Consider the following 21,094-nt stretch of genomic DNA (forward strand, 5'->3'; position numbering starts at 1 on the left):
ATTTGGGGTCTTTCGGGGTCTGGGGGGGGGGGCAGCTTCTTGTGTTGGGGGGTCCAGGGGTCACCTTTGGGGTCTCCTGCGCTCATCAAAGCCGGATTTGGGGGTCCAGAGAGGCAGATTGGGGTGCGATAGAGTCTGGGGGGGGGCAGATTTGAGGTCCAAGGGGGTTTGGGGGACAAATTTGGGGTGTTTTGGGGTCACTGAAGGCAGATTTGGGAGGGGGGGGGCAAAATCTGGGGGGGCTGCTGGGGACCCAGGGAGCACCTTTGGGGTCTGGAACCCCAAATTTGGGATCTGCCGGGATGCGGGGCCGCAGCATCTGGGGAAGGGGGGGGGGAGGGGGGGTGTCCCATTTTTGGGGGGGGGTCCATGTGAGCACCCCCCCCGCCCCCCCCCCCAGGACCTTCCTGCAGGCGCTGGTGCTGACGGGCGAGACGCAGGAGCGCGAGCGCATCCTGGGCCACTTCTCCCGGCGCTTCCATCACTGCAACCCCGGCGCCTTCCCCTCGCCCGGTGAGACCCCCCCCCACCCCACGGGACCCCCCCCACCCCACGGGACCCCCCCCATCCCACGGGACCCCCCCACAACCCCTTCATATCCCCCCTGTGCCTCAGTTTCCCCCCTTGGCACCCATCCAGGCCCCCCTAAATCTTGCGGATGGGGGTGACGGTCACTGCGTCCCCGTGCCTTTTTTTTTTTTTTTTTGGGGGGGGGTCACCCTCTTTTTTGTTTTTTTTTTTAACCCCCCTATCCCCCCCCCAGACGCCGTGCACACGCTGACCTGTGCCATCATGCTGCTGAACACGGACCTGCACGGGCCGGTGAGCTGAATTTGGGGGGGGGGACACGGATGCGTGGTGACACCCCCAGCAATTTTGGGGTGCTGGGGAGGGGGGGGGGCACGCACCCACCCCCCCACCCTGATTCCCCCCCCCCCAGCGCCTCGGCCGTGCCATGACCAGCAGCGAGTTTGTGGCCAACCTGAGCGGGATGATGGACGGGCAGGACTTCCCCAAGGAGATGCTGAAGGTAACGGGGTGGGGAGGGGGCACTAGAAATGAGGGGGGGGGGGCACCCCACAGCGCCCCCCACCCTAAAATCTGCTGCCCCCCCCCCCAGGCGCTGTACAACTCCATCCGCACCGAGAAGCTGGAGTGGGCGGCGTGAGTATAGGGGTGCGGGGACCCTAAATTCAGGGGGGGGGTTTGGGGTCGGGGACGCCCGGTGACGCTGCTCGCACCCCAGGGATGAAGAGGAGGAGGAGGAGGAGCCCGGGGGGGGCCCCGCGCCCCCCCGGAAGGGCAGCACCTCCCTCGTGGAGCTGCCACGCCAGGACGGGGCCACCACGTACCGCCGGGGGTGGCTGGCGCGCAAGGTGCTGGCCGAGGCTGATGGCAAGAAGGGTGAGAGCTGGGGGGGGGATTTGGGGTGCCGGGGGGGCTGGCAGGGGGATTTGGGGGCTGGGATACAGGTTTGGGGGGGGGTGGGGAACGGGGAGAGGATTTGGGGTCCAATGGAACAGGTTTGGGGTGTTCTGGGGAGCGGATTTGGGGTTTAAGGGGAGCAGATTTGGAGTCCTAAGGGAGCAGGTTTGGGGTGTTTTGGGGTCTGGGGAGCAGATTTGGGGTGTTCTGAGGGCCAGGTTTGGGGTCCAAGGGGAACAGATTTGGGGTCTGAGGAACCAGATTTAGGGTGTTTGAGGGTGCAGGGAGAAGGTTTGGGAGTCCAAGGGAACAGATTTGGGGTACTTCGGGGTTTGGGGAACAGATTTGGGGTGTTCTGAGGTTCAGATTTAAGGTCCAAGGGGACCAGATTTGGGGCGTTTTGGGACCTGGGGAGCTGCTTGGGGCTTAAGGGGATCAGATTTGGGGTGTTTGTAGGCTCACATTTAGGGTCTAAGGCGAGCAGATTTAGGGTGCTTGGGAGGGGTCTGGGGACCAAATTTGGGGTGTATTGAGGTCCAGATATAGGGTCCATGGGACCAGATTTGGGATGTTTTGGGGCCTAAGGGGACCGATTTGTTGCATTTTGGGGTCTTGTAGCAGATTTGGGGTGGTTTTGGGTCTGGGGAGCTGATACAGCATCCAAGGTGTCCAGATTTGGGGTCTTCTGGGGTCTAGTGAAGCAAATTTAGGGAGTCAGAGGGGCAGATTTGGGGTTTCCTGGGATCTAGGGGGGGAAAGATTTGGGATGATTTGGTGCCGGGGGCAGATTTGGGGTATTCTGAAGCCTGGAGGGGGGCAAATTTAGGGTATTTTGGGTACCAGAGAGGCAGCTTTGGGGCCCATAGGGACAATTTTGGGAACCATTGGCAGCTGCAGAGGCAGCTTCGGGGCCTGGCACACGGGGAGGGGGAACAGGACGCAAATTTCGGGTCTCTCAGGGGGTGCCCCCCCCCCAGACCCTAAACCTCACCCCCCCCAACCCCTCTCCCTCGACAGCGCCCTGGGGCCGGCGGGGCTGGAAGCCCTTCCAGACGGTGCTGAAGGGGACGCTGCTCTACTTCCTCAAAGCGGGACCCCCCCGCCGGGGCTCCGAGCCCCCCGGGACCCCCCCCGGCGGAGGCGGAGGAGCCCCTGGGGGTGCACCACGCCTTGGCCGAGCGCGCCAGCAAATACACCAAGCGCCCCCACGTCTTCCGCCTGCAGACGGCCGACCAGCGCGTGCTCCTCTTCCAGGCCCCGTGAGCGTGGGGACAGCACGGGGACAAGGCTGGGGAGGGGGCGGTGGTGGCACTGACCCCCCCCCCCCCAATTTTTGTCTCCTGCCCCCCCCAACCCCCAGGAGCGAGGAGGAGATGTCGTCCTGGATCTCCCGCATCAACCTGGCGGCCGCCCTCCTCTCCTCGCCCCCTTTCCCCGCCGCCGTGGGCTCCCAGCGCCGCTTTGCCCGGCCCATCCTGCCCGCTGCCCCCAGCCGCAGCCCCCCGGTGAGCCGCAGGGACCCCCAAAAATTAAAAATCGGGGACCCCCAACGCCTCATTAACCCCCCCACCTCGGAGGAGGAGCAGCACCGAGCGCACGAGGAGTGGATGGAGCGCGTGGCCCAGGAGCTCTTCGAGCACCAGCGCAACCTCCCCGAGAAGCGGGGCCGAGCCCGAGACCTGGACGAGTACCGGGTGAAGAAGGAATACCTGCTGTACGAGGTGGGGGGGGCACGGGGATGGGATGCGGGGGGGTTACAGGTATTGGGGGGGGGGGCGCAGGGCTCACCCCCCAGCCAACGTTTTTCTTTCTCGGGGCGCAGAGGCGCCGCTACGAGACCTACGTGCAGGTGCTGGAGACCTGGATCAACTCCGGCGCCCAGGACCTGGAGGGCTGGGAAGCGCAGGCGGGGGCCGTGGCGGCCCCCCCGGAGCCCCCCAACCTCACCAAGGCTCACTCCAGCCCCTCGCTGGCCCCCGAAAGCGCCCCCCCGGCCGGCGTCCGGGGTGAAGCGCAACATCTCCGAGCGCCGCACCGTGCGCAAAGTCATCCCCAAGCGCAACAAGAACCTGCTGTGACGGGGTCGGGGACCCCCCCCTTCCTTTTTTTGGGGATCCCCCCTTTCTTTTTTGACCCCCCCCCCACTCATTTAGGGCTTAGGGGGACCCCTCCTCACTTTGGGGATGCCCCTCCCCAACTGTGGGGCTGCCCCCCCACTGCGGTACGAGGGTCCTCGGGGCACCGCCGGCAACAAGGGGGTGCCCCCCACCCAGGATCGAGGACTCAAACTCAGGGAGACCCCCCCCCTGTGTCCCCGGGGGAGGACATGGGGGGGTTGGGGTGGGGCCTGGCCCCCCCCTCCCCAGCTTGGCTGCCTTGCCCCCCAGCTGTGCGCCCGCTGCCTGCTGCTGTCGGACACGTCGTCTCGGGGAGACGGCGCCGTGCAATAAACGTGTGTCACACCCCCGCCTCCTGTCCCTGTGTGTCCCCCCCCTGGCCCCACAGGGACACACAGCCTCGGGGGGGGGGGTCCTCAGGTCCTGGGGGGAGTCATTGAGGTGACAGCAGTGACGAACACCCCGTTTATTAGCGGTGCCAACCTAAGCACCCGAGGGTCTCAGGGGGACGTGGCGGTGGCATTGGTCCCCGCGCACCGCGCCGGCGCTGTCCCCCCCGTGGTGGGCTCTGTCCCCCCAGGGGTGGCTTCGCTCCTTGTCCCCACGGAGAGCGGCGTGCCGGCGGTCAGGGGCCCTGGATGGAGGACAGGGGTCACCCACCCTGCAGACGGGGCACCCTGGGGTGCTGCCACCCCCTGTGTCCCCCCCCCCAGTGCCACCCACCTTGTGCGCAGCCGTACAGCCGCTTGACCCGCGCCACGTCGGAGGCGCTGAGCCCCCGGCGCTGCCCCAGCACCGCCCGGGGGTCCCGCAGGGGTGTGATGGTGGGCTCGGCCCCGCGGCTGAAGGCGTAGCTGGGGCGGGGGGAAAAAAGGCCAAAAAGCAATGAAATCACCCCAAAAAACACAACCAATTAGGGGGGGGGGAAGAGGGGCCGGGCTCACCGGCCGTAGTGCAGCACGGAGGAGTAGTCGTAGCCCACCAGCGTGTTGGCCGAGCGGGACTTCACGAAGTTGCCCTCAAATCCTGTAAAGGGAGGGGGGTCAGAGAGAGGGGGGGCTGGCGGTGACACCCCCCAGCACCCAAGGGTGGGGGGCACCCAGCGTGGGGGGGAGCTCACCGGGCAGGACGTGGCTCCAGGCGATGCTGATGAAGGCGTCGCGGTCAGGCCGGCTGTGCTCGTGCCCGAAGCCCACCGCGTGCAGCAGCTCGTGCAGGGCCACCCCTTTGCCCCCCTGCAGGCACGGGGGGGCCAAGGAGAGGAGCTGCGGCCCCCCCACACGGCCCACGCTGGAAAAACACCTGGGGGGGGGGTAAAAATTAAAAAAAAAAAAGAAAAAGGACAAAAATAAAGTGTCAGCAGCCTGGGGGGGCCTCGGCAGCCTCGGCAGCCTGGGGGGCTCCTGCGCTGCGCCCATGGGCCATGCAACAGGCAGGCGTCCCCCAGCACCCGTGGGTGCCCCCCTCCGTGTCCCCCCCCCCCCACGGGTGCTCGCTGCCCCCCCCCACCCCACTCACCCGCCCATGGGGGCGATGACGATGAAGTCCCGCTGGTGGGAGCGGGGCACGAAGCGGACGCAGGTGAGCCTCGCCAGGTCCCCCAGCGCCTCCTCCAGCACCCGGGTGCTGCTTGGGTCTGGGGTGGGGGGGGCACGGCTCTGAGCCCCCCCAGGACAGCTCTGAGCCCCCCCCCGTGCCCCCACACCCCCCGGGCATCGCCTACCGAAGCGTCCCGACAGCACGTAGGGGATCCAGACCAGCCCTCGCCGCTTCGGCCATTTGGGGTTCGTGGCTGCAAAAGCTCGGGAGGGGGCCTGGGGGGGGTCGGATGCAGCCATCAGCGCCCCCACACCACCAGGACCCCCCCCCAAATGTCCCCACCCCTCCCCAAAATGCCCCCAACTCACCGCCCGCACGATGTCCCCCTCCAGCAGGGTGTTGGCACCGGGCGCCTGGAGCGGGGCGAGCGCTGGGGGGGGGGGGCACAGGGGGTGAGGGTGGGGGCTGAGCCCCAAAATGGGGTCAGGGTCGCCCCCCCCCCGTGCTGCCCCCCCCCTCACCTCTGTTGATGCTGAGGATGGCGTCGCCCCGCGGGGTCTCGGTGGGGTCTGGGGTCCCCCGCTGCCCCGTGCCCCCTGTGGGACACAGCCCTGCACCCCACAGCACCAGGGGGTGGGGAGGGGGGCACGAGCCCCTCCCGGGGGGGCCCCACAGCCCTGCAACCCCCCCACACCTCCCCCAGGGGGGTTTGGGGCAATGCACTCAGTGCTGCACGCTTCAGCCGTGGCAGTGCCCCAAAAACCACAGCAGTACCCAAGAACCCCCAAATATCACCCCAACCCCCAAATATTCCCCCAAATGGGGGGCAAAGCCCCCCCAACTCCCACCCCAAAATCCTCAGTGGGGAGGGGAGCCCCCCCCTCACCCGCCAGCAGCCCAAGGAGGGCACCGAGGCCCAACCAGAGCCCAGCCATGGCACCAACAAACCCCAAACCCTGAGGAAATGCCCCCAAAACCTTTATAAGGGGCAGGTGGGCCCACACCTGGGGGCTAATTAGTGGCTAATTAATAATTAGAGCTGCAGGGGGGGTGGGCATGTTGTGCCAGAATGGCAGCAGGTGCGGGGTGCTGTAGGTACCAAGGGGACAATGAACCCACCCCCACAGCTGTTTGGGGGGGGTTCAAGGGGGGTCCCAGACCCCAAAGCGGGGGACAGGGACCAGGCAGACCCCACAGGGGTTCATTAACACCGGTGGTTAATTAGGGGCTGTGGGGGGGGGTCTCACCCCAACAATTTGGGGCCGTTTGTATGGACTCGCTGCCACCCAGCAGCGGGGCTGCTGCTACCACAGGCCGTTTATTGGACATTTTCTGCCCCCCTACAGAGCCCCCCCCCCCCAAACCCCACAGCCAGCACCCCCCACAGCCAGAAAACCCCAGGGACACCACAGACCGCGGGGGGGGGGCGTGGTTTTGGGGTCCCCCCCACGCTGCAGGGAGGCCGTGGTGCCCAGGTTGGTGCTGGCAGAAAGGTTCCCCCCGGTACCCCGAGCTCTGCCCCCCCACTACAAAGCAGCAGCAGCTAAAAACCAGCTCGGGGAGCCGTTTCCCCAGTTTGCCCAGTTTCCCCCAGTCCGGGATGCCCTCGGCGAGAGTTCTGTTGGTGGGAAGGAGGTGCTGGGGCGGTGCTGATCCCACGGGGGCCCCGCAGCGGGCGCTGGGTGCAGTCTGGCAGCGCGGGGCCGCGATGGCTGGCGAGACCCCAAAAGCGAGACCCCAAAAGCGAGACCCCAACATTTCGGGGTGCCGGAGTGCAGAGATGAGGAGGGGGCAGGCCCCGAATAAAGGTGTTGCTTCCTTTTTGGGGGGGGGGGGGGAATATCAACAGGTACGGGGGGTGCTGACACGACACCGCAGCAGCCTGGCCACGAAGGGGACACCATGGAGGAGGGGCAGCGACCCCTTCCCCAGCTCCCAGCCTGGGCGCTGAGCTGGTGGGGAGGGGCAAAATGGGAACAGAGCCCCCCCCCCCGGCGCTAGGCGTAGTCCAGCTGGGCCGGGCTGCAGCTGCCCTCGCTCTTGTGCTCGGCCGCGGGCACGCTGCCGGCCTTGCCCTCGCCGCCGCTGTCGAGGGGCTTGGCAGCCATATAGTCCCGCACCTCCAGCTCCAGCTTCTTGGCCTTCAGGGCCGCCGTGTGCAGCTTCTCCAGGAAATCCGGCATACCTGGGGGGGGGACAGGGGGTCAGCAGGGCTCTCACCCCCCCCCCCCGCCACCCCCTCCCCTCATTTCTCTCGTTTCTCTCCTTTCTCCCCAGCAGCAGCGGGAGCTGAGGCCCAGCTCGGCTCAGAGCGGCCCCACGGAGGCGTTTTGTTGGTTTGGGTTCTTTTTTTTTTTTGGTTTGGGTTCTTTTTTTTTCCCCCCCCCTCATTTCCTGCCCCCGAGTTCAGCCCGACCGCAAGGCAGGCAGGCTGCGAGGCTCCCTCGCCCCAGCCGTGCCTGGTGGTGAAACAGCCCCAGCTGAAAGGGGCTCTGTGGTGGCTGAGAACAGGGGCCGGGTACTCTTTTTGGGGGGGTATTTTGTGATGTTTGATTTTTAAACAAAAACAAATCCCTCCTTGGACTCACTGAGGGCTCTGCAGGAAGGGCACAGGGCGTGCAGGAGGTCAGGGCCGAGCCCCAGGCAGCCCCCCCCTGCCCCAGCCCTGCTGCAGGTGGCTGTGGGGTGAGCCCGGCTGGGTCCTGAGGTGCTGTGGGGCTCAAATCCCCAGGGCTCAGCCCCACGAGGGGCCTGGGGATGCTGCCCCCAGCCCCTACTGCCCCCAGGGGGACATTGAGCAGGCAAAACCAGGTCGTGGGGTAAAAGGAGGGCTGGGGGGGGGCAGGAGGTTGGCGTGTGCTGAGCGGCTGCATTCAGACTCCACCATCTACCGCAAAGCACGTGATGGGGAGAGGAAAAAAGAAAAAAAAAAAAGACAAGCTTTCGCAAGAAGTGGGTTTTGGTTTTATTCCCCCCCCCACTTGAGCCCTCAGGGAGCCTTTTCCCACCCCTTTGGGTGGCCCCCTTGTGGGAGTCCCAGCAGCTGCTGCACTTACAGGAGTTTTCTCCCCTGTTTGCTGACATAACAGGGAAGAACGAGAGCCCAGAGCTGCTCTGAAATAAGGAAAAACCTGCTCATTTTAGTGAAAAATGGAAGAGGATCCTGCTGGGCTTTCATTCTGCCCGGACTCTTTCCTCCTTGCTGCCCGTAAGTCAGGCACAGCTCCCTACCCATGGAAAGGGACGGGCAGCTGCAGCACCACCAGCCCCGCAGCCTGGAGCACGGCAGGCTCCGTTTTTAACCATTTCCAACCTTTCCTGCCCCAAGGGGGCTCAGGAGGGGGAAGGGGGGAGCGCCCACGTGCACCCAGAGCGAGGAGGCGGCGGGGGGGACGTCCCCCCAAGGGGCACGGCGGTGCTGCAGGCAGGACTCACCGCTCGACACCATCCAGCTGACGCAGTACCGCGGGAACACCGTCTGCGGGTTGTCGCTGTACGTCAGCAAGTAGTCGAAACCGTTCTGCAGGAGGAGGAGGCTCTGTGAGCTCCCAGCAAGCTGCCCACAGCCCCCCCAGCGAGCGCTGCTGGCTCTCAGGAATCAGACGAAGCGTTAAAGAGGGAAGCACGGTGGTGGTGTGGACTGGGAAAGACCCAGTGAGGGCACACGGGGAGTTTTTCGAGGTGGTTTTGTGGAGAAGGAAGGAGTCGGCTGCCTGCATTGACCCCATGCAGCCTGCAGAGATCCAGCAGCTCTTGTTGTGAGAACATCGAGCACCAGAAACAAACCTCGGGAGGCTCGAGGCTTTTTTTGAAGGCATCTGGGTCTCTGGAGCGATGCGTTCAGCTCCTCAGGGGCACCCAAATCCTGTGGGAAGGGCCTGGAGCTCCTGAGCCAGCACTTCCAGCCCTTACCCTAGAGGAGCAGCCTCGCAGCCGCGCTGCCCAGCCCCCAGGACACACCTCGTCAAAGGTCTTGTGCGGGCGGATAACCATCTGCGACTCGTAGGTCCTCACCCGAACGTACTCCGGGTCCTCTGGGACGCTCGGGTGCTCCACAGCCCTGCGGGGACAGACGGGGGGTGTCAGAGGATGGGCTCTGCGCGGGGACAGCGCCCAGCACCAACCCAGCCTCGGCTACATGGGATGCTTTTGAGCATGAGGGTGGATTTTCAGACAGCTCCTTCATGTTTTGAAGAAATTTTGGGAAAAGCTCATTAAATCTACACGCAGCTCTTAGCAGTTGGTCTCAGCTTTGTTTTACGGGTGGGAAATGAAGGCAAAGCGCTGCCGTACCTCGACTGGACACAAACCAGTCACCAGTAATGACCAGAAGCTCGAACCACCCCACTGCTGCAGCTGCAGGACGTGACCCTGGCGTGAGACCCGTGGATCCAGGGGCACCACCGACCTCCCGGCCTGGCAGAAAGACCTCAGGAGCTCGGCCAGGCCGAGCTGGCACACGTACCGCGACACCAGAACCATCAGGTTGTTCTCCTTGTCCACGCTGTAGCGGCGAACGTAGACGTAGTCTCGGGAGTACATCGGGTACTGGGGGGGAGAGAGAGAGAAGCGGCGTCAGCCCTGCCTGCTCTGAGGTGTGGTGAGGAAACGGAAGAGGAAAGGAGGAGGAATCCCTCACCGGGAAGTGGGTCACCCAGTGAATCACTTCGGAGCCCGTGGCCAGGTCTCTCTCGATGACATCCAGCTTGATGACCAGCGAGTCCCACTTCTTCCTGTACTCCGTGTCCAGCTGGCAGCAACGAGAGGCTGAGTCAGAGCCACGTAACCCCCAGCGCTGCTGCGGGACAACAACCAGCCCTGCTCCTCGCCCCGTGGAATTACAGACTCCTGGTCTATGCTACGGGCTGTCCCGGGTGGGGGTAGGTCGGGCAGAGGGATGCCATTCACCATTTCTGCTCCCCACCCCCTGGCAGCAGGGCTCCACTCACCTGGACGTTGAAGAACTGCCTGGGAGTCACGTCTGTGTACGTCCCGAACACTGCAGCAAAGAGAATGCGTTCAGTCACGGGAAAATGCAGGTTTTACACCCCAGAAACCAACCTTCCCTCCTCATCTCACTGCACCAAGGCGGGTGTTGGGGCTGGGACCCCCTCCCCAGGGGCTGTGAGGGGACGGGACCCACAGAGGGGGAAGCACAGGACGGGATTTCACATTTTTTCCTCCAGACAGAGGCCGGGCAGGACGCACGAGGCGCAGCCGGTGCCAGATGTGGGGAAGAAGCCCCACGCGGGGCGCAGCAGCGGGCGGTACCTCGGTACTGGTAGAGGTGGGTGCCCTCGATGGGGCGCCGCCAGAGCTTGAAGTGCTTCTTGTCCATGATCATCTCCCAGGGCTGCTCCCCGGGGGCGCGCACCGCGTCCCGCTCCGACGCGGGGTCCGGGTGCTGGTACTCGTCTGGGGAGCCCCCGCGCAGCATGGCCGAGATGTTCTCCATGTGCTTCATCTCCTGCGCCGAGCTGGGGGGACACGGAGCAGTTAGAGACCAACCCGGGCACGGGACGGAGCTGGGGAGAGCTGCAAAGCCTCCACGCGGAGCTGAAGGCAGCGTGGGGGGCTCGGTGCTGCAGGAAGGGCAGGGATCACTCGCTGGGCTGTGAAACCAGCACCTCCCGAGGCTGCAGCGGGAGCAGGGTCGGGGTTGGTTTGGTTGGGGGCAGGAGGAGCCCAGGGAAGGAGGGACACGAGGATGAAGTGTTTGGGGAAAGGCAGCGACTGAGCGCTCGCAGCACCAGCACGGTGCTGAGTCAGCGTGGGAGCAGCAGCCAGGGACGGGGGGGGGGCACCCATGGGAGGATGGAGACCCCACAGCACCCCGAGAGGAGACGGGGAGGGAAGAGGGGGGACCGGTGCTGCTCTGGAGCCCGAGCCGCACACAGCAGCCAGCAGGCATAAGGCAAAGAGGACCACGAGGACCACCTGCAGCAGGACAGCACGAGGGGGCTCTGCACACCACCAAAACCCCCAAATTAAACATCAAAAAAGGGAGAACCTGCCCATTTGGAGCTGCAGCCCCCACCTGCAGCACCCCACAATCAAACCTCCGCCCGGCTCGTGGTGCAGCCCCCTGCGGACACGGGGTCCTCACTCGCTGCCTGCAGCGCCCCCAGCCCCGCCGCCACCCCGCAATACTAATTAGGTGGGGTAATTAGCATCAGCCTTAATGAAACCGCCGCCTGGGAGCTGCGAGGCAGGTCTCGCTCGTCGGGTGAGGGCAGGTTGGTGGTGCCGGGGAGCCCCCAAGCTGCCCACACCGGGAACAAAACCCCACAGAGTTCCAGGCAGGAGGGGGCAGCTGCACCCCGATAAGTTTAGGGCACGGCGGGGGCCCCGCTCCCTGCGTAAAGCCCGGCCCCATCCCACGTGCAGAGGGCCAGGAGCGGCAGCGTTCCAGCCCCGTGCCCAGCGGGTGCCAGCGCCAGGCCCCGAGATTTATTTCGGGCCCAGGGAGCAGCCGGGCCCTGCTGCAAGGCCCCGGGGTCAGGCTGACCTCTGCCTGAGGCGGCAGCGAGCAGAAAACAAAACAAAAACCCAAATAAACCCAGCGGCAGCACCTGCCGGGAAACACGCCCCATCCCTCCTCCCGCCCCTTGAGGTGTGCAAAGAGTAAAAACGGGATAAAATAGCTTAAATTCCCCCAAAACGGGCCTGTGCTGCTGCAGCTGCTGGGATCGAGCACTTGGGGAAGAGCGAGGGCTCAGAGCCCAGCAGCTCGCGGGCATTTTCTGCCCCAAACTCCTGTATTTCCTCCCCCTTTTCCCCCTCCATGTCCCGAAGCCCCAGACGAGCTCCACACCAACGGGTTTTTTAATCCCCCGAGGCGCAGCTCACACCCTGCTGGCTCCTGAGCAAATCGGCTCAGGGCCCTCCAGCCCCAAACCCAGAGCGAAGCCACGAGGAGGGGAGCAGGGACACCAAGGCGAGGGCACCGGGAGGGGATTGGGGTCGTCCCCATAACCTTGAAGCGAGCGGCTCGGTGCAGAATTTAATCCCACGCCTAATCCAAACCCTGCTGAGGCCACCACAAAGCGTGGTGCCGGGTCTGCCGGCCCCATACCGGCCCCAAAACACCTCGTGGCACAGGGGCCAGCCGCCTCCCTCGGGAATAAAATGGGATTTCTCCTCTCCTGGGCTGCACAAAGGTCAGCAGCGCGCGCCTGAAGCACCCCAAGCTGCCCCAAAGCAAGGTGAAGGGGTGCAAGCGAGGGGCGGGCCTCGTTAAGGCGAGGATTTAATTGATTATGAGCTAAGCTCCTTAATGCAGTGCCAGGTTCTGAGCCCCTACAGGGCGCTGAGCACCCACAGCACGGCGCGGCCACGCGCTCGAGGCGCTGGGAGCTGGGATTGACGAGGAGGAAAGGCGGCGCTGCCACGGCGTGCCAGGGCTGCCCATTAAGTTTTAATTATCCCCCCCCCCCCAAGGTCCCAGCCTGTACTCAGTAATTACACTGCAACGAAGCCAGGGCGATCCCAAAAAGCCACCAAAAAAACACCAAAAGACCCAACCTGGCCCCATCCCACCATAGTGAGGGCACCCCAGGGTGTCTGGGGGGCACCCACCCATGGGTTTGGTGGGACATCCCCAGCCTGGGGGCACCCTGAGATGTTGGAGGGGGGTAGGGGGGGGAATTAGGGACCCCACCTGTCAGTTAATCCCATACCTGAGGGGGCCAGGGGGCTCCCCCAAGGGCTTCAGGGGGACCATGAGATTTAGGATTTTGTGGTAAGGGGGGGGGAGTTGGGGACTTCCCTGAGGGTTTCAGGGGCAACCCTAAGCATGGGGGGATGGGGGGGGGGGCAGGGACAATCCCAAAAGTTTGGGGGGCAATTCCAGGTGTGGGGGCTCAGGCAGCATCCCCAAGAATTTGGAGGGGGGGGGGGAACCCTCTGCCTAGGGGGTGGGCAAGGACCCTCTGCGGGTGTTCAGGGCCAGCCCTAGGAGAAGGGGGGGGGGGGGGTCAGGGATATCCCCAAGGGCTTGGGGGGGGGGGGGGGGGGAATCCTCTGATATGGGGGGCTTGTGGGGTGGGCAAAGACCCTCCATGGCGGTTTGTGACCACCCTCAGGCATTGGGGGGGGGGGGGGGCTCATGGGCACCCCCAAGATCTCGGGGCACCCCCAAGCTCAGGAACATCCCCAGGAGCTGGGGACCCCCACAGATCGGGGGGCTCTGGGGGCATCCCGAGGAGCTCGGGGGGGGTCCCTCCAAGCCAGGACCCTCGGGGAGGGGGGGGGTACGGGGTGGGGGTCGGGGGGGGGGGGGGCACGCACCGCTGCAGCTCCTCCTCCTCGATGCGCTGCCCGTCCCACACGAAGACCCCGGCCAGGGCGGCCATGAGGCGGGCGGCGGCGAGGGCGGGGCGGCCCCGGGCCAGCCCCCGCCCCCCCCCGGGCCCTCCTCCTCCTCCTCCTCCTCCTGCTGCTGCCCGCCGCCCCCCCCCTCCTCCTGCCCTCTCCTCAGCCCCGCCGCCCCCCCGCTGCCGGCCCCTCCGCGGCCTCCTCGCCCGCTGCCCGCCGCCGGAGCCGCAGTGCAGCAGGCCCAGCAAGCCCAGCAGGCCGCGCCGCCCCGCCTGGCCCCCGGCGGGAGGAGCGGGAGGAGGAGGAGGGCGGGGAGGAGGCGGCGGCAGGCCCGAGGCCGGCGGGCGGAGGCCCAGGCGCGAGGCCCGGGCGAGGAGGCCGAGGAGCGGCCGCCGCGGCTGCAACATGCCGCCGCTCTGCCCCCGCCGCCGTCGCGCGGCGTCTGACGTCAGCGCGCCGCGCCGCCCGCTCCTCATTGGGCGCCGCCGCCGCCGCCCCGCGCGGCGATTGGGTGGGGAGCGAGAAGTGGGCGGAGTCTGCAGGGGGTGGGCGGGGACATGGTGGAAGGGGGCGGGGCTTGGTGCGGGGGGCGGGGCTTGGGGGGGGGCACGGGGCTGGATGGGGCCGGGGGCTGCGGCTGTGGGGTCGGGGGCAGCCGCCCCTAATGATGGGGTGTGGGGGCACAGCCCTGCATGGGTTGGGGTGCGGGGGCACAGGACACTATCTGCTGGGGTGCGGGGGGCACAGCCCTTCACTGGGGTGCCTGGATTTATTGGGGTGGGGGGCACCAGCATGGATTTATTGGGGTCCAGGGGGCACAGACCTTGATTTATTGGGGTTCAGGGGTCACAGGGCTTTATTTATGGGGGTTTGGGGCACCAGCCTTTATTTATTGGGGTGCAGGAGGACAGGCCAGTATTTATTGGGGTGCTGGGTACACGCCTTTATTTTTTGGGGTGGGGGACACCAGCCTTTATTTCCTGGGGTTTAGGGGCACAGGATTTTATTTATTGGGGTGCACGGCACCAGCCTTTATTTGTTGGGGTGCAGGGGGCACCTGGACTTTGTTTATTGGGGTGTGGGGGTACAGGCCCCTATTTATTGGGGTGCTGAGGGCACAGCCCTTTATGGGGGTGCAGGGCACACGCCTTTTATTTATTGGGGTGGGCAGGACTTTATTGGGATATGGGGGCACAGGACTTTATTTATTGGGGTGTGGGGACTCAGACCCTTATTTATTGGGGTGGGAGCACTGACCTGTGCTTATTGGGGTGCAGAGGGCACAGGCCTTTACTTATTGGGGTGGGGGCACCAGCCTGTATTTATTGGGGTGCGTGGCAGCGGGTGCAGTCCAGGGGCATTTCTTGGGGTTCTGGCACAGGCACTAAGAGGGGTGCAGGGCAACGGGGCGCAGGCGAGGGCATTTCTTGGGGTACACAGGGCATGGGGCAGGGCAGCACAGGCCTTTATAGGGGCGCAAGGATCGGGGGGGGACTTAGGAGGGGCTGCCAAGTGGGGTGCATGGCAGGGACGTTTTTTTGGGGTGGAGGACAGCAGCAGACAGCGGGGATATTTATCGGGGTGCAGAGCAGCACAAGGGGGGAGCAGCGTGGAGCCCCCCCCCAGCTTTAGGATAAAACCCGGCCCCAAACCCCCCACCCCTGGTTTTGGGAACAAAGCGCAGGCAGGCACCGGGCACTATGTACACGGGTTTATTCCTCTGGAAAAGGGCAGGGCGTGGGATGGGGCCGAGGTGCGGGGTGTGGGGGACACGGGGACGGTGACAGAGGGGTGGCACATGGCCCCCACCCCCCACCCCGATACCTCGGGGACCTCCCCGCGTCCCGCCCCGACCTCCTGGAGCTACGTTTGTTAGTAGGGTGGGGGCATCGCGCCCTTTTCCTTTTTTGGGGTTTTTACAGAAATACAGTGTTTATGCACAAGACTATTTACAGACGAGCCCTCCCTTGCATAGAGGCGCCGGGGTCGGGGCATGGGGGGGAACCCAAATCATTTTCCGGACACCCCAGCACCCCCAGACCTGGTTATTTTTGGCCGGGGGGGCAGCAGCGGGGTGGTGGGACGGGGAGAACGGCACCGGGGCTGTGCTGGACCCTTCAGATGACGCTGCTGGTGGCCGGAACAAAGCCCCGATGGTTTTGGGGCTGTGACGGAGCCACCCCGGTCACATCCCAAGCCCCAGAGGGTGGCCAAATCCTGCCCAGGTGAGGGGTGGGAGGAAGAGGAGCAAGCGGGACGAAGCAGCTGGGGGCAGGGAACGGGGTGAGGAGTATTTGGAAGAAGGGAGCAGCATCGCGCAGCGTGCCTGCCCTAAAACTCCTCCTGGAGCCCCCCCGAACCTCTGCCGAGCCGCCCCGCTGCTCCCGGGCTGCCATACCCACCCCGCGCAGCTTTTTTGCCCCAATTTGCCCCAAACGGCCCCAAAACAAGGCTGCTCTCCTTGCTGGCTGCCGTCTGGGTTTGGCTGCGGGACTCTCGGCACCGTGCGGCTCCCGGCAGCATCGCTCGGGGTTGCGGAGGAGCGGGGCAGTGAGTGAATTCATTAAAAGCGGGGCAGAAAAACCATGAAAAGGGAGCGAAAAGCAGACCGGTCCCATTTCCACGGAGGTCAGGAACTTGCATAAAAGCCACAGCCGCAGGCCCCCACCTCGGTGCTGCTTCTCGGGGCCGGCACCGTACAAAAACCTCAGGATTTTCCTTGGGTTTGCAGCCTGGGGAGGTGCTGGGTGCTCCCCCCGCCAAGCTCAGCGCGGGCACGGCGACGTCCTGGAAGCACCCCCGGCGGGCGGCGAGCCTCAGGAGTAAAGTGCAAAACGCGCCCCACGGGCACGAGCCGCAGGAGGGGAGCGGTGCCGGGGAGGTGGTGCTGTGCCTGCCCCCCTGCTGGGGCTGCTGCGGGCCCCCCCTCTCCCACGGCGCCTCTCTGCGCGCACCAACACGGGAAGGAGGGCTCGGGGGGCGGCTTCGGGGCTCGCCCCCGTCTCTAAATCCAACTCTAAAAGCAGTCCTTCGCGCGGGACAGCCAGCACGGCGCCCCCACGGCGAAGCAGTCCCGGCAGCCCCCGGGTGAGGGCAAGTTTCCGGGGGGCACGGAGCCGTGCCCGCCCCCCGGAGCCGCGGCGGCCTCAGGGGGTGTACGCCGGGGGTGGCTGGAACTGGTTGATCACCTCGTACTCGGCCGGGTAGGGCTCGTTCTCCTCCATCTCCGACAGCAGCTCCAGGGCCTGCTCCTCCTCCTCGGTGGGGTAGTGGCGCAGCAGGTTGGCGGCCGTGGCGAGGATGGAGGCGCCCCCGGCCCCCGCCACCAGGTAGAAGCTGACGGCGAAGGTGACGTAGACCTGGGAGCCGTGGTACTTCTTGTGCTGCTGCTGCTGCGCCAGGATCAGCTCCGAGGCCCAGTAGCAGAACCCGATGACGGTGGCACACTGCAGGACTGGGGGTGCTGGGGGCGGGGGGGGGAAGGACAGCGGTTGAGGCACCGGGACGGAGAAATAAATTCAGTGAATTTACCTGTGGCTAAGGCAGGAGCCCCCCCATGGCCGTGCTCTGCTTGCCAGGGGAGTGGAGCAGGCAGAGAGGGAGGTATTTGGGGTAAAAAAGAGCCTGCCCAGCCTGTGGATGTACCCGAAGTCTGAAATTCATCACAGGAGGGAGGAAAAGAAGAGGCTCAGCGCCTCGCTGCAAGCCTGGGCGCTGCGCTAAGGGTGTTTGTCCCCGTCTCTGGGGGGAGCTGGGCTGAGGAGGAAAAGCAGCAGAAAAATAAAGGAGCTCCTTTGGCGTGGCTCTGAGGAAGCAAACCAGCTCGCCCGGCTCATGAGAAGGGAGGAGGAGCAGCGAGGCCACGAAGCTGAAGGGATTTTGTGACCCAGAAGGAGCTGCACGGACACCTCGGTGCCCTGAGCCTGACGCCGTGGGCTCTGCAGCTCAGCGCTCCGAGGTGCCAGCAGGGCTCAGGGGACGTAAACCTCCTGAGGGTGACTCACAGCACCCGACCTTCCCCACAAGGGCACGGATCTGCGCCGCGGGAGCCCTTTGAGAAGCAGAACTCACCGCTCCGTGCCCATCTGGAGGCGCTTGGTGTCCATCCCTGACCTCTGACCCCAGGATTTAGCTCCGATTTGGAGGCCGGAGCTGCCCTTGAGGGCTCCGAGGCTGCTCTGGCTGCAGCCAGAGCTAAGGAAGAGCTCTGCACATCGGCTGGGCAGCGCAGCCCCGAGCCGAAAACCCCTTTCCTCGGATCAGGGAAGGGAATTTGGGGTTGTCCCCGTGCAGCCGCAGTGACAGCCCTGCCCCGCGCTACCTGTGAGGATGTGGGCGAAGGCGTAGCGGCGCGTGATCTTCAGCGCCGGGTGCTTGGGCCCGAAGACGTCCAGCAGGAAGGCCGAGAGGCTGCAGATGATGCCCAGGAAGCAGAAGGCGGCGATGACGCGGAGCAGCAGCACGGTCTGGGGGTTCATGCAGTAATCTGCGGGGACACGGGGCTGCTGAGCACGGCCACGGAGCCAGCAAGCTGCCCTCTTGACCTCACCCCTCCCCGGTGCCCCCACGGGCTCGGGGGTTTCACCCCGCAGAGCTCTCCTCGGAGAAGTGGTGCTGTGCGTGCGGGGCACCTCTGGGTGCCCTCCATAAACCCGACCTTTGCTACGCTGCAGGCAGGCAGGGCGTTTTATGGGGTAGTGGAAATGAAAGCTGCGGGAACGCCTCCCAACAGGGCTGCGCAGGTTCCTTATTTTGTATGAACTGGGAGTTCACTGGGGAACCTCCTTGCTCTGACACCGCGTCCTGCTGGCGCCCAGCCCCGCTGCGGGGAGCTCCCACCCGGAGCTCAGCTGGTCCCGCACCTCCCCGTGACATTTCGGTGCCACCAGCCTCACCCCGCAGAACCCAACCCCATTTACCCCCATTTACCCCCTCGGGCCAGCCAAGGTGCTGCCGGACCCCCCCCGGGCTGGGCTGGGCTCCCCAGGAGTCACCTCCCTGGGAGCTGTTTACCAGCAGCACCTGACCCGGTCTGGGGACAAACCCTTCAATTAGTGGAAATTAGCGTGCCGACGGGCCAGGATCCTCTTCCTGGCAGCTCACTGGGGCTCTGCGCCGTGCTGACCCCACAAACACGAAGGGTGTTTGCCCTAAAGGCGTGTGGGGGTGATCCCACGCGGGTAAACCGGGTGGGTTTGTGCCAGAAAAACACCCGTGGGGGGGGGAGAGGGAGAAGGAAAGGGCAGGCACGAGTCCCTCGGAACCGTGCGCCCCAAATGCCCCCACTGCTGGGCATGGCACGGCCACCCCAAAACCCCTCCGTGCCGGGAGGGCAGGGAGCTGCTCCCCTCTTCCCCTTCTTATCTCCCCACCGAGCTGTTCTGGGGCTCCCCAGTCCCTGCGGGGAGGTTTCGAGCACTTCAGGTTCCAGCACCGAAGGAGAAGCAGCGAGGGGGGGATCCCGGGGGAAGTTGGAACCTTGGCTAAAAACCACAGCGGGCACGAGTGGTCTGTCCGTCTGTCTGTCTGTCTGTCCGTCTGTCTGTCTGCCCCGGGGGGCACCTGGGGCCTCCCAGGAGCACGGGGAGCTTCAAACCAGGCTGCCCCACGGGAGAACCCGAGCTGGAGGGGACCCCCCCGCAGCCCTGCTGCCGCCTCCACTCAGCACCACCAAAAATTAACCCGTCCCAGTGCCTGACTGCTCTTTCTGAGCAGAAATGTCTCCTCATTTCCCACCTGAACCTCCCCAGGCACAACTCGAGGCCGTTCCCTCTGGTCCTGTCAGCTCCCTGTGAGCAGAGCCCCCCCCCCCAGCTCCCCCCCCCTTCCTTTCAGTTGCAGAGAGCGATGAGGTCTCCCCTCAGCCTCCTCTTCTCCAGCCCGACCCCCCCCAGCTTCCCCAGCCCCTTCCCCAGCCCCGTAGCCCTGCTCTGGGCGCATCCCAGGCCCCCGATGCCCTTCTTGCAGGGAGGGGCCCAAAGCTGACCCCATCACTCAAGGCACAGCCTGCCCCCACCCCGCAGCGTTCCCTGGGGTTGCTGTGTCCGAGCCGTGCTGAGCCTCAGCCGGGAGAAGCCCCCACGCCCCCGGGAGCCCCCCCCAGCTCCTGACCACCTCTGGGGGCAGGTCCCACCCCGACACCCACCCCGAGCTCCCCATCCCAGCTCCGCGCTGTCCCCTCAGGTCCTGGCGCTGTCCCCAGGGAGCAGGGATGAGCGTTGCCCCTCTGCTTCCCTTGGGAGCAAACCAAACCCCCAGGATCTGCCCCTAAACCCCCTCCCCTTGCTTCCTACACCCCCAGGGCCTGACCCCACACCCCCAGGAACCGGCTCCTAACCCCCTTCCCCTAAACTGCCAGGATCTGCCCCTACACCGTTTCCCCCAGTCCCTACACCCCCGGGGCCAGTCCCTAACCCCCTTCCCCCAACCCCTACCCCCATTCCCAGGCCCCTAAAGCCCCGAGACTGGACCCTACACCCCTAGGACCAGCTCCCAACCCCCTTCCCTGGCCCCTAAAACCCTGGGATCTGCCCCTACATCCCTTTCCCTGGCCCCTAACTCCCCAGGGTCGAGCCCTACACCCCCGTCCCCCAGTTGTTACAGCCCCAGGGCCTGACCCTACACCCTAAGACCAGCTCCTACCCACCCCCGTTCCCCAGCCCCTACACCCCAGGATCTGCCCCTACACCCCGTAGCCCAGTCCCTACACCCCTAGGGCCACTCCCTGACCCCCTTCCCAGGCCCCCAAACCCCCGGGACCTGCCCCTAACCCCCGGGACTGAACCCTACACCCCTTCTCCTGGCCCCAAACCCCCTTCCCAGGCCCTGAAGGCCCCAGATCGGGCCCTAAACCCTCGGGAACAGGCCCTAAGCCCCCAGGACCTGCCCCTACCCCTGCTCCCCAGCACCTAACCCCCAGGACTGAACCCTACACCCCTAGGACCGGCCCCAAACCCCCTTCCCAGGCCCTGAAGCCCCCGGATCGGACCCTAAACCCCCGGGATTGGCCCCGAACCCCCCTGGAATCAGGCCCTAAACCCCTGGAACCTGCCCCTACCCCTGCTCCCCAGCCCCTAACCCCCAGGACTGGACCCTACACCCCTTCTCCCGGCCCCAAACCCCCTTCCCAGGCCCTGAAGCTCCCGGATCAGCCCCTAAACCCCCCGGGATCAGGCCCTAAACCCCGGTGACCTACCCTTAACCCCCGGGACCGGCCCCTACACCCCTAGGACCGGCCCCAAACCCCCTTCCCAGGCCCCGAAGCCCCCGGATCAGCCCCTAAACCCCCCAGGATCGGGCCCTAACCTCCCCAGGCCCTGCCCCTGCCCCTCCCCTCCCCTCCCGGTCCCTCCCCGTGCCCCCGGTCTCACCGCGCAGCAGCTCGGGCTCCACGTAGCCCAGCACATCGGCGACGCCGAGCTCCTGCCGGCCGCAGGTGCCGCCGTGGATGCGGAGCCAGGCGGGCTCGGCCAGCGCCGTGCAGAGCGCCGTGATGGACAGCGCCCCGGGCAGCGCCGACGCCAGGCTCCGCTCCGGCTGCTTCGGCAGCCCCCCCCCTCCGCCGCCGGCCCCTCCGCCGCCCGCCGCCCCCCTCCGCCGCCGCCCGCCGGGCAGCCCCGGCCCGCCGGGGGTGTACATGGCGCCCGGCCCCGGCCCCGGCTCCCGGCTCCGGTTCCGCTTCCGCTTCCGGTCGCGCT

General features: G+C 65.8%; 5 protein-coding genes across 8 annotated transcripts in view; 2 read left to right on the plus strand and 3 right to left on the minus strand.

Annotated features, from left to right (window-relative positions):
* VAMP8 (vesicle associated membrane protein 8) overlaps positions 1-595 on the plus strand; it is a 95,558-nt gene extending 94,963 nt beyond the window's left edge. The window contains exon 4 of the mRNA XM_068662428.1: positions 577-595. The gene's annotated coding sequence lies outside the window, so the exon portion shown is untranslated. The remainder of the gene's footprint in view (positions 1-576) is intronic.
* Positions 288-3,544, plus strand: LOC137845303 (PH and SEC7 domain-containing protein 4-like). The gene is given in 11 exon segments (XM_068662403.1): positions 288-513; positions 764-822; positions 941-1,030; positions 1,121-1,164; positions 1,247-1,404; positions 2,443-2,513; positions 2,515-2,684; positions 2,786-2,930; positions 3,003-3,146; positions 3,248-3,415; positions 3,417-3,544. Coding segments are annotated over 11 exon segments (1,347 nt in total). The 5' UTR covers positions 288-302; the 3' UTR covers positions 3,504-3,544.
* Positions 3,545-3,984: 440 nt separating this feature from the next.
* ASTL (astacin like metalloendopeptidase) lies at positions 3,985-6,750 on the minus strand. Of its 3 annotated transcripts, none has more exons than XM_068662409.1 (9): positions 5,968-6,750; positions 5,603-5,677; positions 5,450-5,511; positions 5,266-5,356; positions 5,061-5,178; positions 4,663-4,844; positions 4,487-4,568; positions 4,266-4,396; positions 3,985-4,176 (listed from the first exon to the last, which is right to left on the minus strand). In XM_068662409.1, the coding sequence occupies exons 1-9, from the start codon at positions 6,014-6,016 to the stop codon at positions 4,043-4,045; spliced, it is 924 nt and encodes a 307-aa protein (XP_068518510.1). In that variant the 5' UTR covers positions 6,017-6,750; the 3' UTR covers positions 3,985-4,042. The 3 variants fall into 3 exon arrangements, with proteins under 3 accessions (XP_068518510.1, XP_068518509.1, XP_068518511.1); XM_068662408.1 differs by having other exon boundaries at positions 5,603-5,692; XM_068662410.1 differs by lacking the exon at positions 5,603-5,677.
* A 160-nt stretch (positions 6,751-6,910) lies between these two features.
* STARD7 (StAR related lipid transfer domain containing 7) lies at positions 6,911-13,889 on the minus strand. Its single transcript, XM_068662404.1, has 8 exons — positions 13,371-13,889; positions 10,353-10,558; positions 10,031-10,080; positions 9,721-9,831; positions 9,547-9,629; positions 9,042-9,141; positions 8,517-8,601; positions 6,911-7,266 (listed from the first exon to the last, which is right to left on the minus strand). The coding sequence occupies exons 1-8, from the start codon at positions 13,871-13,873 to the stop codon at positions 7,079-7,081; spliced, it is 1,326 nt and encodes a 441-aa protein (XP_068518505.1). The 5' UTR covers positions 13,874-13,889; the 3' UTR covers positions 6,911-7,078.
* Positions 13,890-15,093: 1,204 nt separating this feature from the next.
* TMEM127 (transmembrane protein 127) lies at positions 15,094-21,035 on the minus strand. 2 transcript variants are annotated; one of them, XM_068662414.1, is made up of 3 exons: positions 20,768-21,035; positions 17,719-17,883; positions 15,094-16,851 (listed from the first exon to the last, which is right to left on the minus strand). In XM_068662414.1, the coding sequence occupies exons 1-3, from the start codon at positions 21,033-21,035 to the stop codon at positions 16,544-16,546; spliced, it is 741 nt and encodes a 246-aa protein (XP_068518515.1). In that variant the 3' UTR covers positions 15,094-16,543. The 2 variants fall into 2 exon arrangements, with proteins under 2 accessions (XP_068518515.1, XP_068518516.1); XM_068662415.1 differs by lacking the exon at positions 15,094-16,851 and adding an exon at positions 16,877-17,591.
* Positions 21,036-21,094: the final 59 nt, after the last annotated feature.

This window comes from Anas acuta, chromosome 27, assembly GCF_963932015.1.
Source record: "Anas acuta chromosome 27, bAnaAcu1.1, whole genome shotgun sequence".
Taxonomy (NCBI): domain Eukaryota; kingdom Metazoa; phylum Chordata; class Aves; order Anseriformes; family Anatidae; genus Anas; species Anas acuta.

Coding starts and splice junctions, on each gene's coding strand:
- ASTL (XM_068662408.1), bottom strand. CDS start 6,016: ATGGCTGGGCTCTGGTTGGGCCTCGGTGCCCTCCTTGGGCTGCTGGCG. Junction 5,693..5,967: donor CCTCCTTGGGCTGCTGGCGG/GTGAGGGGGGGG, acceptor TGTGGGGTGCAG/GGCTGTGTCCCACAGGGGGC. Junction 4,397..4,486: donor TCCGTGCTGCACTACGGCCG/GTGAGCCCGGCC, acceptor CCCCCGCCCCAG/CTACGCCTTCAGCCGCGGGG.
- STARD7 (XM_068662404.1), bottom strand. CDS start 13,873: ATGAGGAGCGGGCGGCGCGGCGCGCTGACGTCAGACGCCGCGCGACGG. Junction 9,142..9,546: donor CTGATGGTTCTGGTGTCGCG/GTACGTGTGCCA, acceptor CTGTCCCCGCAG/GGCTGTGGAGCACCCGAGCG. Junction 8,602..9,041: donor CGCACAAGACCTTTGACGAG/GTGTGTCCTGGG, acceptor CTCCTCCTGCAG/AACGGTTTCGACTACTTGCT.
- TMEM127 (XM_068662414.1), bottom strand. CDS start 21,035: ATGTACACCCCCGGCGGGCCGGGGCTGCCCGGCGGGCGGCGGCGGAGG. Junction 17,884..20,767: donor GGAGCCCGAGCTGCTGCGCG/GTGAGACCGGGG, acceptor GTGTCCCCGCAG/ATTACTGCATGAACCCCCAG. Junction 16,852..17,718: donor CTTCGCCCACATCCTCACAG/GTAGCGCGGGGC, acceptor CAGCACCCCCAG/TCCTGCAGTGTGCCACCGTC.